The sequence below is a fragment of the Hyla sarda genome, unplaced genomic scaffold (assembly GCF_029499605.1).
Source record: "Hyla sarda isolate aHylSar1 unplaced genomic scaffold, aHylSar1.hap1 scaffold_146, whole genome shotgun sequence".
Taxonomy (NCBI): domain Eukaryota; kingdom Metazoa; phylum Chordata; class Amphibia; order Anura; family Hylidae; genus Hyla; species Hyla sarda.
The window spans coordinates 159,767-176,928 of NW_026608090.1; the positions used below are offsets into that span (position 1 = coordinate 159,767).

Here is a 17,162-nt window from a genome sequence, read left to right on the forward strand (position 1 = left end):
CACCCCTCCCCAGATCAGTTTCCATCCCCTCCTCCTCCCTTAGGGGGGGCCCCGCCCTGACGCCTCCTCAACCCCCTGACGCCTCCTCTAACCAGGCGAAAAATAGCCTGACACCAGAGAGACACCAGGGGAGAGCCAGAGCGGGGAGAATACAGCAGCTGCAACCTGGGGGGAGGGCAACAAGGTAGGAAATACCCCCGCCACAACTTTACCCCTCAACTTGTATGCCTGTCCCCCGTGTTGTCTACAGGACCCCCTTATTACACTCTGTACATGTCTACAGGACCCCCTTATTACACTCTGTACATGTCTACAGGACCCCCTTATTACACTCTGTACATGTCTACAGGACCCCCTTATTACACTCTGTACATGTCTACAGGACCCCCTTATTACACTCTATACAGGTCTACAGGACCCTCTTATTACACTCTATACATGTCTACAGGACCCCCTTATTACACTCCATACATGTCTACAGGACCCCCTTATTACACTCTATACAGGTCTACAGGACCCCCTTATTACACTCTATACATGTCTACAGGACCCCCTTATTACACTCTATACATGTCTACAGGACCCCCTTATTACACTCTGTACATGTCTACAGGACCCCCTTATTACACTCTGTACATGTCTACAGGACCCCCTTATTACACTCTATACATGTCTACAGGACCCCCTTATTACACACTATACATGTCTACAGGACCCCCTTGTTACACTCCATACATGTCTACAGGACCCCCTTATTACACACTATACATGTCTACAGGACCCCCTTATTACACTCTATACATGTCTACAGGACCCCCTTATTACACTCTGTACATGTCTACAGGACCCCCTTATTACACTCTATACATGTCTACAGGACCCCCTTATTACACTCTATACATGTCTACAGGACCCCCTTATTACACTCTATACATGTCTACAGGACCCCCTTATTACACTCTGTACATGTCTACAGGACCCCCTTATTACACTCTATACATGTCTACAGGACCCCCTTATTACACTCTATACATGTCTACAGGACCCCCTTATTACACTCTATACATGTCTACAGGACCCCCTTATTACACTCTATACATGTCTACAGGACCCCCTTATTACACTCTATACATGTCTACAGGACCCCCTTATTACACTCTATACATGTCTACAGGACCCCCTTATTACACTCTATACATGTCTACAGGACCCCCTTATTACACTCTATACATGTCTACAGGACCCCCTTATTACACTCTATACATGTCTACAGGACCCCCTTATTACACTCTATACATGTCTACAGGACCCCCTTATTACACACTATACATGTCTACAGGACCCCCTTATTACACACTATACATGTCTACAGGACCCCCTTATTACACTCTATAATGTCTACAGGACCCCCTTATTACACTCTATACATGTCTACAGGACCCCCTTATTACACTCTATACATATCTACAGGACCCCCTTATTACACTCTATACATGTCTACAGGACCCCCTTCTTACACTCCATACATGTCTACAGGACCCCCTTATTACACTCTATACATGTCTACAGGACCCCCTTATTACACTCTGTACATGTCTACAGGACCCCCTTATTACACTCCATACATGTCTACAGGACCCCCTTATTACACTCTATACATGTCTACAGGACCCTCTTATTACACTCCATACATGTCTACAGGACCCTCTTATTACACTCCATACATGTCTACAGGACTCCCTTATTACACTCTATACATGTCTACAGGACCCCCTTATTACACTCCATAAATGTCTACAGGACCCCCTTATTACACTCTATACATGTCTACAGGACCCCCTTATTACACTCTATACATGTCTACAGGACCCCCTTATTACACTCTATACATGTCTACAGGACCCCCTTATTACACTCTATACATGTCTACAGGACCCCCTTATTACACTCTATACATGTCTACAGGACCCCCTTATTACACTCCATAAATGTCTACAGGACCCCCTTGTTACACTCTATACATGTCTACAGGACCCCCTTATTACACTCCATACATGTCTACAGGACCCCCTTATTACACTCCATACATGTCATCCCCAATTCTGCCTCTTCTCTCCCTTTCCATCCGTCGAGCAGTCTCTTGTTTGATCTCCATCATATCTTATGATTATAGTTTTCTCTCTCAGTCTCTTTTCCTCATTGTCTCTTTTCCTCACCGTCTCTCTCTTTCTCTTTTCCTCATTGTCTCTTTTCCTCATTGTCTCTTTTCCTTATTGTCTCTCTCTGCCTCTTTTACTCATTGTCTCTCTCAGTCTCTTTTCCTTATTGTCTCTTTTCCTTATTGTCTCTTTTCCTTATTGTCTCTTTTCCTTATTGTCTTTCTCAGTCTCTTTTCCTCATTGTCTCTCTTGTTCTCTTTTCCTCGTTGTCTCTTTTCCTTATTGTCTCTCTCTGCCTCTTTTACTCATTGTCTCTCTCTGCCTCTTTTACTCATTGTCTCTCTCAGTCTCTTTTCCTCATTGTCTCTCTCGTTCTCTTTTCCTCATTGTCTCTTTTCCTCACTGTCTCTCTCAGTCTCTTTTCCTCTCTATTCCCTGGGGTGTCTCAGGTTTTCCATGGAATCTTTCAGGGGTCTGTCTGGGCACATCTGGCGGCGGTCTCTGTGTCTTCTTTGTTTGGGACTCCACGTTCTCTGGCGGCGGTCTCCTCCCCCGGAGACTCCGTCATCTCTTTACATATTATTCACCAGCCTCAGATTCCTCTGTCGGTTGTAGACAATGATTTTATGTAAGAGACACCACCACACCCGTAGTCAGCCGCCTGACCGGCCCAGGAACCTGCATGAACCCACCCCGCACCCACCCAGTGTGAGATCCGCACGACTGACACTAGTGATGTAGTGTCAAGGTGTACGCTCAGCCCCGGTGCACCTGAGATCCGCCTCGGTGGAGTCCGTGGGCCTGAGCTTGTCCAGTGCCATAAATGGGACATGTGAGGCCTGGAGTAGACTGGAGGCCTGTCCTGGGGACGTGGAGGACTCGGAGCTGGGGTAGACTGGAGGCCTGTCCTGGGGATGTGGAGGACTCGGAGCTGGGGTAGACTGGAGGCCTGTCCAGGGGATGTGGAGGACTCGGAGCTGGGGTAGACTGGAGGCCTGTCCTGGGGACGTGGAGGACTCGGAGCTGGGGTAGACTGGAGGCCTGTCCAGGGGAGGTGGAGGACTCGGAGCTGGGGTAGACTGGAGGCCTGTCCTGGGGATGTGGAGGACTCGGAGCTGGGGTAGACTGGAGGCCTGTCCTGGGGAGGTGGAGGACTCGGAGCTGGGGTAGACTGGAGGCCTGTGCTGGGGAGGTGGAGGACTCGGAGCTGGGGTAGACTGGAGGCCTGTCCTGGGGAGGTGGAGGACTCGGAGCTGGGGTAGACTGGAGGCCTGTCCTGGGGAGGTGGAGGACTCGGAGCTGGGGTAGACTGGAGGCCTGTCCAGGGGAGGTGGAGGACTCGGAGCTGGGGTAGACTGGAGGCCTGTCCTGGGGAGGTGGAGGACTCGGAGCTGGAGTAGCCGGCCTGTCCTGGGGAGGTGGAGGACTCGGAGCTGGGGTAGACTGGAGGCCTGTCCAGGGGAGGTGGAGGACTCGGAGCTGGGGTAGACTGGAGGCCTGTCCTGGGGAGGTGGAGGACTCGGAGCTGGAGTAGCCGGCCTGTCCTGGGGAGGTGGAGGACTCGGAGCTGGGGTAGACTGGAGGCCTGTCCAGGGGAGGTGGAGGACTCGGAGCTGGGGTAGACTGGAGGCCTGTCCAGGGGAGGTGGAGGACTCGGAGCTGGGGTAGACTGGAGGCCTGTCCAGGGGAGGTGGAGGACTCGGAGCTGGGGTAGACTGGAGGCCTGTCCTGGGGATGTGGAGGACTCGGAGCTGGGGTAGACTGGAGGCCTGTCCTGGGGAGGTGGAGGACTCGGAGCTGGAGTAGCCGGCCTGTCCTGGGGAGGTGGAGGACTCGGAGCTGGAGTAGACTGGAGGCCTGTCCTGGGGAGGTGGAGGACTCGGAGCTGGAGTAGACTGGAGGCCTGTCCTGGGGACGTGGAGGACTCGGAGCTGGAGTAGCCGGCCTGTCCTGAGGAGGTGGAGGACTCCGAGCTGGTCCACCATCCTGTTATCGGTGACATCATCCCCCATCCTGTTATCGGTGACATCATCCCCCATCCTGTTATCGGTGACATCATCCCCCGTCCTGTTATCGGTGACATCATCCCCCGTCCTGTTATCGGTGACATCATCCCCCGTCCTGGTATCAGTGACATCATCCCCCGTCCTGGTATCAGTGACATCATCCCCCGTCCTGTTATCGGTGACATCATCCCCCGTCCTGGTATCAGTGACATCATCCCCCGTCCTGGTATCAGTGACATAATTCCCCATCCTGTTATCAGTGACATCATCCCCCGTCCTGGTATCAGTGACATCATCCCCCGTCCTGTTATCGGTGACATCATCCCCCGTCCTGTTATCGGTGACATCATTCCCCATCCTGTTATTGGTGACATCATCCCCCATCCTGTTATCGGTGACATCATCCCCATCCTGTTATCGGTGACATCATCCCCCATCCAGTGTCGTTGGGCTCTGTAGATAGTTTCTGGGGCACTTACCCTCGGGCGGCCATGCTGGGGTCAGGCTCACCATCTGTTGCCTGGTCTCACCTACCTTTGTAGACAGGAACCTGATCTGCCTGTTGTGGTTTCAGCATCAGGGACACCTGTCGGACTGGTTGGGGATCATGTTGGGTGGAGAGCGGGTGATAAACACAGGTGTGAAACCGAGGAGCCTGGAGGGCACAGCTGTCATACCAGGTCCATATCACCCCCTGGGACGGACAGTAATGGGTTAAGTCTACTCTGACCCTGGAGGAGCAGGGTGTCCCTAGGGACCATTCCACCTACTGACACCTTTCACTTCAGTCAGCGCAAAACAACAACTCCCAGCAGAGAGCAAGCGCCGCAGGGTCTCCAGGGGGAGATGTTTGGTGTAACCTGTATATCACTTCTCTGTATTATAATACATTCCGCTCGCCCACCCCAGGTCATGACCCCATGTCTCCTCTGTATCCTACAGGTCACCGGATGCATCACAGAAACCAGGACTAAACATGGCGGCTCCAGGTGAACAATCTTTGGGACGGTTATGGGGGCACTTGGTGGAGTTTACAGATAGAGGCTCAAGGTGAAGTCATCGTTGGGTCAGTTATGTGGGCACTTGGTGGAGTTTACAGATGGAGGCTCCAGGTGAACCTTCTTTGGGTCAGTTATGGGGGCACTTGGTAGGTTTTACAGATGGAGGGTCCAGGTGAAGTAATCTTTGGGTCAGTTATGGGGGCACTTGGTGGAGTTTACAGAGAGGCTCCAGGTGAACCTTCTTTGGGTCAGTTATGGGGGCACTTGGTAGGTTTTACAGATGGAGGCTCCAGGTGAACCTTCTTTGGGTCAGTTATGGGGGCACTTGGTAGGTTTTACAGATGGAGGGTCCAGGTGAAGTAATCTTTGGGTCAGTTATGGGGGCACTTGGTGGAGTTTACAGAGAGGCTCCAGGTGAACCTTCTTTGGGTCAGTTATGGGGGCACTTGGTAGGTTTTACAGATGGAGGCTCCAGGTGAACCTTCTTTGGGTCAGTTATGGGGAAACTTGGTGGAGTTTACAGATGAAGGCTCCAGGTGAAGTCATCTTTGGGTCAGTTATGGGGGCACTTGGTGGAGTTTACAGATGAAGGCTCCAGGTGAAGTCATCTTTGGGTCAGTTATGGGGGCACTTGGTGGAGTTTACAGATGAAGGCTCCAGGTGAAGTCATCTTTGAGATCAGTTATGGGGGCACTTGGTGGGTTTATGGTCTGATTTAGGGTATGATATCCTGCACAGGACTTAGATCTGTCTCTTCTCGACCAGGTTACCCTTCACCTGCTGCTGGATACCCCAGTCCACCATATCCATCTGCTCCGTACCCCACCAGCCCTTCTGCTCCCCCTCCACCTCCAACGCCTGGTTTCCATGACTACCCCGGACCTGGCTGCAGCATCCCCCCTCAGCACCACATGCACCCGGCTCCTCATCCTCAGCTTGACCCTCCCCCAGGGGGAGCACCATACATGCCAGTGAGCAGCGGGAGCACCCCCAGTGCACTGGAGTACCTCAGCCAGGTATTTACCTCACCAACCTACTACTCCTTCCACCTGTTTTTACTCCTCTGTCTTCTGGATGTTGAGGTTATACCTCACAGTTGTGCAGAGAAAAAAGATGGCTGACACTATTATAGAGGCACTGAGGATGGGTGGTATTAATATAGAGGCACTGAGGATGGCTGACACTATTATAGAGGCCATGAGGATGGCTGACACTATTATAGAGGCCATGAGGATGGCTGACACTATTATAGAGGCACTGAGGATGGGTGGTATTAATATAGAGGCACTGAGGATGGGTGGTATTAATATAGTGGCACTGAGGATGGCTGGTATTGTTATAGAGGCGCTGAGGATGGCTGACACTATTATAGAGGCACTGAGGATGGCTGGTATTAATATAGAGGCACTGAGGATGGCTGGTATTGTTATAGAGGCGCTGAGGATGGCTGACACTATTATAGAGGCGCTGAGGATGGCTGACACTATTAGAGGCGCTGAGGATGGCTGACACTATTATAGAGGCACTGAGGATGGCTGACACTATGATAGAGGCACTGAGGATGGCTGGTATTGTTATAGAGGCGCTGAGGATGGCTGGTATTGTTATAGAGGCGCTGAGGATGGCTGGTATTGTTATAGAGGCGCTGAGGATGGCTGGTATTGTTATAGAGGCGCTGAGGATGGCTGGTATTGTTATAGAGGCGCTGAGGATGGCTGACACTGTTATAGAGGCCATGAGGATGGCTGACACTGTTATAGAGGCACTGAGGATGGCTGACACTATTATAGAGGCACTGAGGATGGCTGACACTATTATAGAGGCACTGAGGATGGCTGACACTATTATAGAGGCACTGAGGATGGCTGACACTATTATAGAGGCACTGAGGATGGCTGACACTATTATAGAGGCACTGAGGATGGCTGACACTATTATAGAGGCACTGAGGATGGCTGACACTATTATAGAGGCACTGAGGATGGCTGACACTATTATAGAGGCACTGAGGATGGCTGACACTATTATAGAGTCACTGAGGATGGCTGGTATTATTATAGAGGCACTGAGGATGGCTGGTATTATTATAGAGGCACTGAGGATGGCTGACACTATTATAGAGACACTGAGGATGACTGACACTATTATAGAGGTACTGAGGATGGCTGACACTATTATAGAGGCACTGAGGATGGCTGACACTATTATAGAGGCACTGAGGGTGGCTGACACTAATATAGAGGTGCTGAGGATGGCTGACACTATTATAGAGGCACTGAGGATGGCTGACACTATTATAGAGGCACTGAGGATGGCTGACACTATTATAGAAGCACTGAGGATGGCTGACACTATTATAGAGGCACTGAGGATGGCTGACACTATTATAGAGGCACTGAGGATGGCTGACACTATTATAGAGGCACTGAGGATGACTGACACTATTATATAGGCACTGAGGATGGCTGACACTATTATAGAAGCACTGAGGATGGCTGACACTATTATAGAGGCACTGAGGATGGCTGACACTATTATAGAAGCACTGAGGATGGCTGACACTATTATAGAGGCACTGAGGATGGCTGACACTATTATAGAGGCACTGAGGATGGCTGACACTATTATAGAGGCACTGAGGATGGCTGACACTATTATAGAGGCACTGAGGATGGCTGACACTATTATAGAAGCACTGAGGATGGCTGACACTATTATAGAGGCACTGAGGATGGCTGACACTATTATAGAGCATCATGGGCCGGTGCTGGAGATTTTGATGGGCCTTTTTATCGGAATATATAAAATGAAAATGCAACACAAAGTAATTTTTCTTAACACAAATAAAGCGCATCCGTCACATGTTTTATGCACATTAAATTACCAGGATAGCTGAATAAATGTTAGTGTCCAGAGGAAAAATTGCTGAGTTAACCATAGCAACCAATCAGATCGCTTATTTCATTTTCCAGAGGCCTTTTCAAAAATGAAAGAAGGGATCTGATTGGTTGCTATGGGCAACTCAGCAACTTTTATACTGGAAGAAAGGAGATTTTGTCTAAGGCAAAGGAAAGAACAATAAGGATGTGGAATCCTCTGCCTGCGGATGTGATCTTATTAGAGTCTGTAAAGACGTTTAAACAGCAACTGGATGAATATTTGCAAAAACATAACATTAAGGGATATAGGCCCTGATTTTTTTAGCATGTTGTGATGCCCGCGCTGCAGTATGTTGTGATGCCCGCGCTGCAGTATGTTGTGATGCCCGCGCTGCAGCATGTTGTGATGCCCGCGCTGCAGCATGTTGTGATGCCCGCGCTGTAGCATGTTGTGATGCCCGCGCTGCAGCATGTTGTGATGCCCGCGCTGCAGCATGTTGTGATGCCCGCGCTGTAGCATGTTGTGATGCCCGCGCTGTAGCATGTTGTGATGCCCGCGCTGCAGCATGTTGTGATGCCCGCGCTGTAACATGTTGTGATGCCCGCGCTGTAGCATGTTGTGATGCCCGCGCTGCAGCATGTTGTGATGCCCGCGCTGTAGCATGTTGTGATGCCCGCGCTGCAGCATGTTGTGATGCCCGCGCTGTAGCATGTTGTGATGCCCGCGCTGTAGCATGTTGTGATTCCCGCGCTGCAGCATGTTGTGATGCCCGCGCTGCAGCATGTTGTGATGCCCGCGCTGCAGCATGTTGTGATGCCCGCGCTGCAGCATGTTGTGATGCCCGCGCTGCAGCATGTTGTGATGCCCGCGCTGCAGCATGTTGTGATGCCCGCGCTGCAGCATGTTGTGATGCCCGCGCTGCAGCATGTTGTGATGCCCGCGCTGTAGCATGTTGTGATGCCCGCGCTGTAGCATGTTGTGATGCCCGCGCTGTAGCATGTTGTGATGCCCGCGCTGTAGCATGTTGTGATGCCCGCGCTGCAGCATGTTGTGATGCCCGCGCTGTAGCATGTTGTGATGCCCGCGCTGTAGCATGTTGTGATGCCCGCGCTGTAGCATGTTGTGATGCCCGCGCTGTAGCATGTTGTGATGCCCGCGCTGTAGCATGTTGTGATGCCCGCGCTGTAGCATGTTGTGATGCCCGCGCTGTAGCATGTTGTGATGCCCGCGCTGTAGCATGTTGTGATGCCCGCGCTGTAGCATGTTGTGATGCCCGCGCTGCAGCATGTTGTGATGCCCGCGCTGTAGCATGTTGTGATGCCCGCGCTGTAGCATGTTGTGATGCCCGCGCTGTAGCATGTTGTGATGCCCGCGCTGTAGCATGTTGTGATGCCCACGCTGTAGCATGTTGCAGAAAATTATTTCCAGTATAATAATCAAATATACCAATTGCCACAGAATGGGAAAGTGCTAAAAAAGTTTTTACCATTTAAAACTACAGCTCCCAGTATGACCTTAAGTATGGGGTAAGGCTATGCTAGGAGTTGTTGTTTCACCCATCATTACTGCAGAACTTACAAGTGACTCCAGCTCTGATAGGACATAGTGAAGAGAATACACAATGATATCAGTGACTACAGGTGACGTCTTCTCTATAGTGAGGAGAATACACAATGATATCAGTGACTACAGGTGACGTCTTCTCTATAGTGAGGAGAATACACAATGATATCAGTGATTACAGGTGACGTCTTCTCTATAGTGAGGAGAATACACAATGATATCAGTGACTACAGGTGACGTCTTCTCTATAGTAAGGAGAATACACAATGATATCAGTGACTACAGGTGACGTCTTCTCTATAGTGAGGAGAATACACAATAATATCAGTGACTACAGGTGACATCTTCTCTATAGTGAGGAGAATACACAATGATATCAGTGACTACAGGTGACGTCTTCTCTATAATGAGGAGAATACACAATGATATCAGTGACTACAGGTGACGTCTTCTCTATAGTGAGGAGAATACACAATGATATCAGTGATTACAGGTGACGTCTTCTCTATAGTGAGGAGAATACACAATGATATCAGTGACTACAGGTGACGTCTTCTCTATAGTGAAGAGAATACACAATGATATCAGTGATTACAGGTGACGTCTTCTCTATAGTGAAGAGAATACACAATGATATCAGTGACTACAGGTGATGTCTTCTCTATAGTGAGGAGAATACACAATGATATCAGTGACTGCAGGTGACATCTCTATAGTGAGGAGAATACACAATGATATCAGTGATTACAGATGACGTCTTCTCTATATAGTCTTTTCTTATCTAATTCAGATGGTACATACCGCCAGGACTTGTTTCAGCTAAATGTTCACTCAGCAGAACTTGATACCCAGACGTCCCCTCACTATGTCAGCGGATTCTGATCCTCTATATGAAAATAATAATTATTATAATACTGCCAAACACCATATCCTTTGAATTGTGCCTTTTTTGCGCTTGAGTTGTAATCCACTGATTTTGGCAATACACATAATATGGAAGGGTTTTATGAACTGCACCTTTTTGTGAAAAGGCGCAAAAAATGTGCAAAACCACTGAAAAGTCTCTAAAATTACATCAGCCCAGACTTAGCTTTTGGGTGTATGTGAAGAGTGAAATTTTAGAAAATGTGACCTGCACAAAATGTATCAAATGGTCTGCTACCTTTTAATAAATTTGGTGCTCCTACACATTACAGCGCACAAAAAAGGTGTAAAAATGCTTCACATACACTACAATGATAAATGCCGGCCCATACCTCTGAAATGTAAAACACTCTGTGCCCCTCATATATGGTAATAATGCCCCATCCTGTGCCCCCACATATATTAATGATAACCCGTCCTGTTCCCCCCACATAATAACAATGCCCTCTGTCCTGTGCCCCTCGCATATAATGCACCCTGTCATGTTCCCCTCACATATAATGCCCCCTGTCTTGCCTCCTCAGGGGGCATTATATATGAGGGGCACAGGACATGGGGTATTATATATGAGGGGCATTATATATGAGGGGCACAGGACATGGGATATTATATATGAGGGGCATTATATATGAGGGGCACAGGACATGGGGTATTATATAAGAGGGGCACATGACAGGGGGGCATTATATGGACACATGACAGGGGGGGGGGTCCTGTCATGTGCCCCCACATACAATGTCCCCCTGTCATGTGCCCCTCATATATAATGCCCCTCATATATAATACCCCATGTCCTGTGCCCCTCACATATAATACCCCATGTCCTGTGCCCCTCACATATAATGCCCCCCTGACATGTGCCCCTCACATATAATGCCCCCCTGACATGTGCCCCTCACATATAATGCCCCCCTGACATGTGCCCCTCACATATAATGCCCCCCTGACATGTGCCACTCACATATAATGCCCCCCTGACATGTGCCCCTCACATATAATGCCCCCCTGACATGTGCCCCTCACATATAATGCCCCCCTGACATGTGCCGCCACATACAATGTCCCCCTGTCATGTGCCCCTCATATATAATGCCCCATGTCTTGTGCCCCTCATATATAATGCCCCTCATATATAATACCCCATGTCTTGTGCCACTCACATATAATACCCCATGTCCTGTGCCCCTCACATATAATGCCCCCCTGACATGTGCCCCTCACATATAATGCCCCCCTGACATGTGCCCCTCACATATAATGCCCCCCTGACATGTGCCCCTCACATATAATGCCCCCCTGACATGTGCCGCTCACATATAATGCCCCCCTGACATGTGCCCCTCACATATAATGCCCCCGTCATGTGCCCCTCACATATAATGCCCCCCTGACATGTTCCCCTCACATATAATGCCCCCCTGACATGTGCCCCTCACATGTAATGCCCCCCTGACATGTGCCCCTCACATATAATGTCCCTGAGGGGGCAGGACAGCCAGGGGCATTATATGTGAGGGGCACATGTCAGGGGGCAGTATATGTGAGGGGCACAGGACATGGGGTATTATATATGAGGGGAACATGACAGGGGGGCATTATTTGGGCACATGACAGGGGGGTTCTCTCATGTGGGGGGGCGGTGGTTGGGGGTGCCGGCGTTAGGTGTTTTGTAAGATAGTGGGGAGCGGGGGTGTTCTCTGTTGGCGTTAGGTGTTGGCGGCAGAACGGGAGGCGGGTCATCGGTCTGGGCGGCCTATGCGGGCCGCCTGTGCAGGCCACTGGGCCTATTTTAATGTAAGGGCCTGGAGCGGCAGCTCCATACGCCCCTACATTAATCCGGCCCTCAGCACTGAGGATGACTGGCACTATTATAGAGGCACTGAGGATGACTGGCACTATTATAGAGGCACTGAGGATGACTGGCACTATTATAGAGACACTGAGGATGACTGGCACTATTGTAGAGGCAATGAGGATGGCTGACACTATTATAGAGGCCATGAGGATGGCTGACACTATTATAGAGACACTGAGGATGACTGGCACTATTATAGAGGCACTGAGGATGACTGGCACTATTATAGAGACACTGAGGATGACTGGCACTATTGTAGAGGCAATGAGGATGGCTGACACTATTATAGAGGCCATGAGGATGGCTGACACTATTATAGAGACACTGAGGATGACTGGCACTATTGTAGAGGCAATGAGGATAGCTGACACTATTTTATAGAGGTACGGAGGATGGCTGGATCTATTATATAGACACTGAGGATGACTGGCACTGTTCTAGAGAAACTGAGGATGCCTGGTATTATTATAGAGGTACTGAGGCTGGCTGAAACTATTATAGAGGCACTGAGGATGGCTGACACTATTATAGAGGCACTGAGGATGGCTGACACTATTATAGAGGCACTGAGGATGGCTGACACTATTATAGAGGCACTGAGGATGGCTGACACTATTATAGAGGCACTGAGGATGGCTGACACTATTATAGAGGCACTGAGGATGGCTGACACTATTATAGAGGCACTGAGGATGGCTGACACTATTATAGAGGCACTGAGGATGGCTGACACTATTATAGAGGCACTGAGGATGGCTGACACTATTAAAGAGGCACAGAGGATGGCTGACACTATTATAGAGGCACTGAGGATGGCTGACACTATCATAGAGGTACTGAGGATGGCTGACACTATTATAGAGGCACTGAGGATGGCTGACACTATTATAGAGGCACTGAGGATGGCTGACACTATTATAGAGGTACTGAGGATGACTGACACTATTATAGAGGCAATGAGGATAGCTGGTATTATTATAGAGGCACAGAGGATGGCTGACACTATTATAGAGGCACTGAGGATGGCTGACACTATTATAGAGGCACTGAGGATGGCTGACACTATTATAGAGGCACTTAGGATGGCTGACACTATTATAGAGGCAATGAGGAAGGCTGACACTATTGTAGAGGCAATGAGGATCGCTGACACTATTATAGAGGTACTGAGGATGGCTGACACTGTTATAGAGGCACTGAGGATGGCTGACACTATTATAGAGGCACTGAGGATGGCTGACACTATTATAGAGGCACTGAGGATGGCTGACACTATTGTAGAGGCAATGAGGATCGCTGACACTATTATAGAGGCACAGAGGATGGCTGACACTATTTTATAGAGGTACAAAGGATGGCTGGATCTATTATGGAGACACTGAGGATGGGTGACACGATTATAGAGGTACGGAGGATGGCTGGATCTATTATGGAGACACTGAGGATGGGTGACACTATTATAGAGACATTGAAGATGGCTAGTAATGTTATAGAGGTATTGAGGATGGCTGGCACTTTTATAGAGGCACTGAGGATGGCTGACACTATTATAGAGGTACTGAGGATGGCTGACACTATTATAGAGGCACTGAGGATGGCTGACACTATTATAGAGGCACTGAGGATGGCTGACACTATTATAGAGGCAATGAGGATCGCTGACACTATTATAGAGGCACTGAGGATGGCTGACACTATTATAGAGGCACTGAGGATGGCTGACACTATTATAGAGGCACTGAGGATGGCTGACACTATTATAGAGGCACTGAGGATGGCTGACACTATCATAGAGGTACTGAGGATGGCCGACACTATTATAGAGGTACTAAGGATGGCTGACACTATTATAGAGGCACTGAGGATGGCTGACACTATTATAGAGGCACTGAAGATGGCTGACACTATTATAGAGGCACTGAGGATGGCTGACACTATTATAGAGGCACTGAGGATGGCTGACACTATTATAGAGGCACTGAGGATGGCTGACACTATTATAGAGGCACTGAGGATGGCTGACACTATTATAGAGGCACTGAGGATAGCTGGTATTGTTATAGAGGCACTGAGGATGGCTGACACTATTATAGAGGCACTGAGGATGGCTGACACTATTATAGAGGCACTGAGGATGGCTGACACTATTATAGAGGCACTGAGGATGGCTGACACTATTATAGAGGCACTGAGGATGGCTGACACTATTATAGAGGCACTGAGGATGGCTGACACTATTATAGAGGCACTGAGGATGGCTGACACTATTATAGAGGCACTGAGTATGGCTGACACTATTATAGAGGTACTGAGGATTAGTGTTGCTTTCGAATATTGTTTTTTTTTTTTTTGTAGTTTTTTTTTTCCCAGTACACATCACAGTGATCATCCCTCTCTGCTTCCATCTTGTGTGGTGTAAAGAAGACTCTAATACTACTGTGTGAGACTGGCGAGCGAATTTTCGTATATGCTAATTTAGGTTTATGCTAATTTTGTATATGCTAATTTTCGCATATGCACATTTTCGCATACGCGAATTGTTCGCATATGCGAAAATATTTCGAGAATATTACGAATATGCGAATTTAGCGAATATATGACGAATATTCGTCCATATATTCGCGAAATATCGCGAATTCGAATATGGCCTATGCCGCTCAACACCACTGAGGATGGCTGACACTAATATAGAGGTACTGAGGATGGCTGACACTATTATAGAGGCACTGAGGATGGCTGACACTATTATAGAGGCACTGAGGATGGCTGACACTATTAAAGAGGTACTGAGGATGGCTGACACTATTATAGAGGCACTGAGGATGGCTGACACTATTATAGAGGCACTGAGGATGGGTGACACTATTATAGAGGTACTGAGGATGGCTGACACTATTATAGAGGTACTGAGGATGGCTGACACTATTATAGAGGCACTGAGGATGGCTGACACTATTATAGAGGCACTGAGGATGGCTGACACTATTATAGAGGCACTGAGGATGGCTGACACTATTATAGAGGCACTGAGGATGGCTGACACTATTATAGAGGTACTGAGGATGACTGACACTATTATAGAGGCAATGAGGATAGCTGGTATTATTATAGAGGCACAGAGGATGGCTGACACTATTATAGAGGCACTGAGGATGGCTGACACTATTATAGAGGCACTGAGGATGGCTGACACTATTATAGAGGCACTGAGGATAGCTGGTATTGTTATAGAGGCACTGAGGATGGCTGACACTATTATAGAGGCACTGAGGATGGCTGACACTATTATAGAGGCACTGAGGATGGCTGACACTATTATAGAGGCACTGAGGATGGCTGACACTATTATAGAGGCACTGAGGATGGCTGACACTATTATAGAGGCACTGAGGATGGCTGACACTATTATAGAAGCACTGAGGATGGCTGACACTATTATAGAGGCACTGAGGATGGCTGACACTATTATAGAGGCACTGAGGATGGCTGACACTATTATAGAGGCACTGAGGATGGCTGACACTATTATAGAGGCACTGAGGATGGCTGACACTATTATAGAGGCACTGAGGATTAGTGTTGCTTTCGAATATTGTTTTTTTTTTTTTTGTAGTTTTTTTTTTCACAGTACACATCACAGTGATCATCCCTCTCTGCTTCCATCTTGTGTGGTGTAAAGAAGACTCTAATACTACTGTGTGAGACTGGCGAGCGAATTTTCGTATATGCTAATTTAGGTTTATGCTAATTTTGTATATGCTAATTTTCGCATATGCACATTTTCGCATACGCGAATTGTTCGCATATGCGAAAATATTTCGAGAATATTACGAATATGCGAATTTAGCGAATATATGACGAATATTCGTCCATATATTCGCGAAATATCGCGAATTCGAATATGGCCTATGCCGCTCAACACCACTGAGGATGGCTGACACTAATATAGAGGTACTGAGGATGGCTGACACTATTATAGAGGCACTGAGGATGGCTGACACTATTATAGAGGCACTGAGGATGGCTGACACTATTATAGAGGTACTGAGGATGGCTGACACTATTATAGAGGCACTGAGGATGGCTGACACTATTATAGAGGCACTGAGGATGGGTGACACTATTATAGAGGTACTGAGGATGGCTGACACTATTATAGAGGCACTGAGGATGGCTGACACTATTATAGAGGCACTGAGGATGGCTGACACTATTATAGAGGCACTGAGGATGGCTGACACTATTATAGAGGCACTGAGGATGGCTGACACTATTATAGAGGTACTGAGGATGGCTGACACTATTATAGAGGTACTGAGGATGGCTGACACTATTATAGAGGTACTGAGGATGGCTGACACTATTATAGAGGCACTGAGGATGGCTGGATCTATTATGGAGACACTGAGGATGGGTGACACTATTATAGAGACATTGAAGATGGCTAGTAATGTTATAGAGGTATTGAGGATGGCTGGCACTATTATAGAGGCACTGAGGATGGATGACACTATTATAGAGGCACTGATGATGGATGACACTATTATTGAGTTAATGAGGATGTCTGGCACTGTTATAGAGGCACAGAGGATGGCTGACACTGTTATAGAGGCACTGAGGATGGCTGGCACTATTATAGAGGCACTGAGGATAGCTGACACTATTATAGAGGCACTGAGGATGGCTGACACTATTATAGAGGTACTGGGGATGGCTGACACTATTATAGAGGTACTGAGGATGGCTGACACTATTATAGAGGCACTGAGGATGG

General features: G+C 48.3%; 1 protein-coding gene across 1 annotated transcript in view; it reads left to right on the top strand.

The window, feature by feature from the left end:
* Positions 1–17,162, top strand: part of LOC130308083 (phospholipid scramblase 1-like) — a 38,868-nt gene continuing 21,706 nt past the window's right edge. The window contains exons 1-3 of the mRNA XM_056552229.1: positions 1–184; positions 5,108–5,154; positions 5,932–6,182. Of these exons, the coding sequence (XP_056408204.1) occupies positions 5,142–5,154; positions 5,932–6,182 (264 nt within the window). The 5' untranslated portion in view covers positions 1–184; positions 5,108–5,141. The remainder of the gene's footprint in view (positions 185–5,107; positions 5,155–5,931; positions 6,183–17,162) is intronic.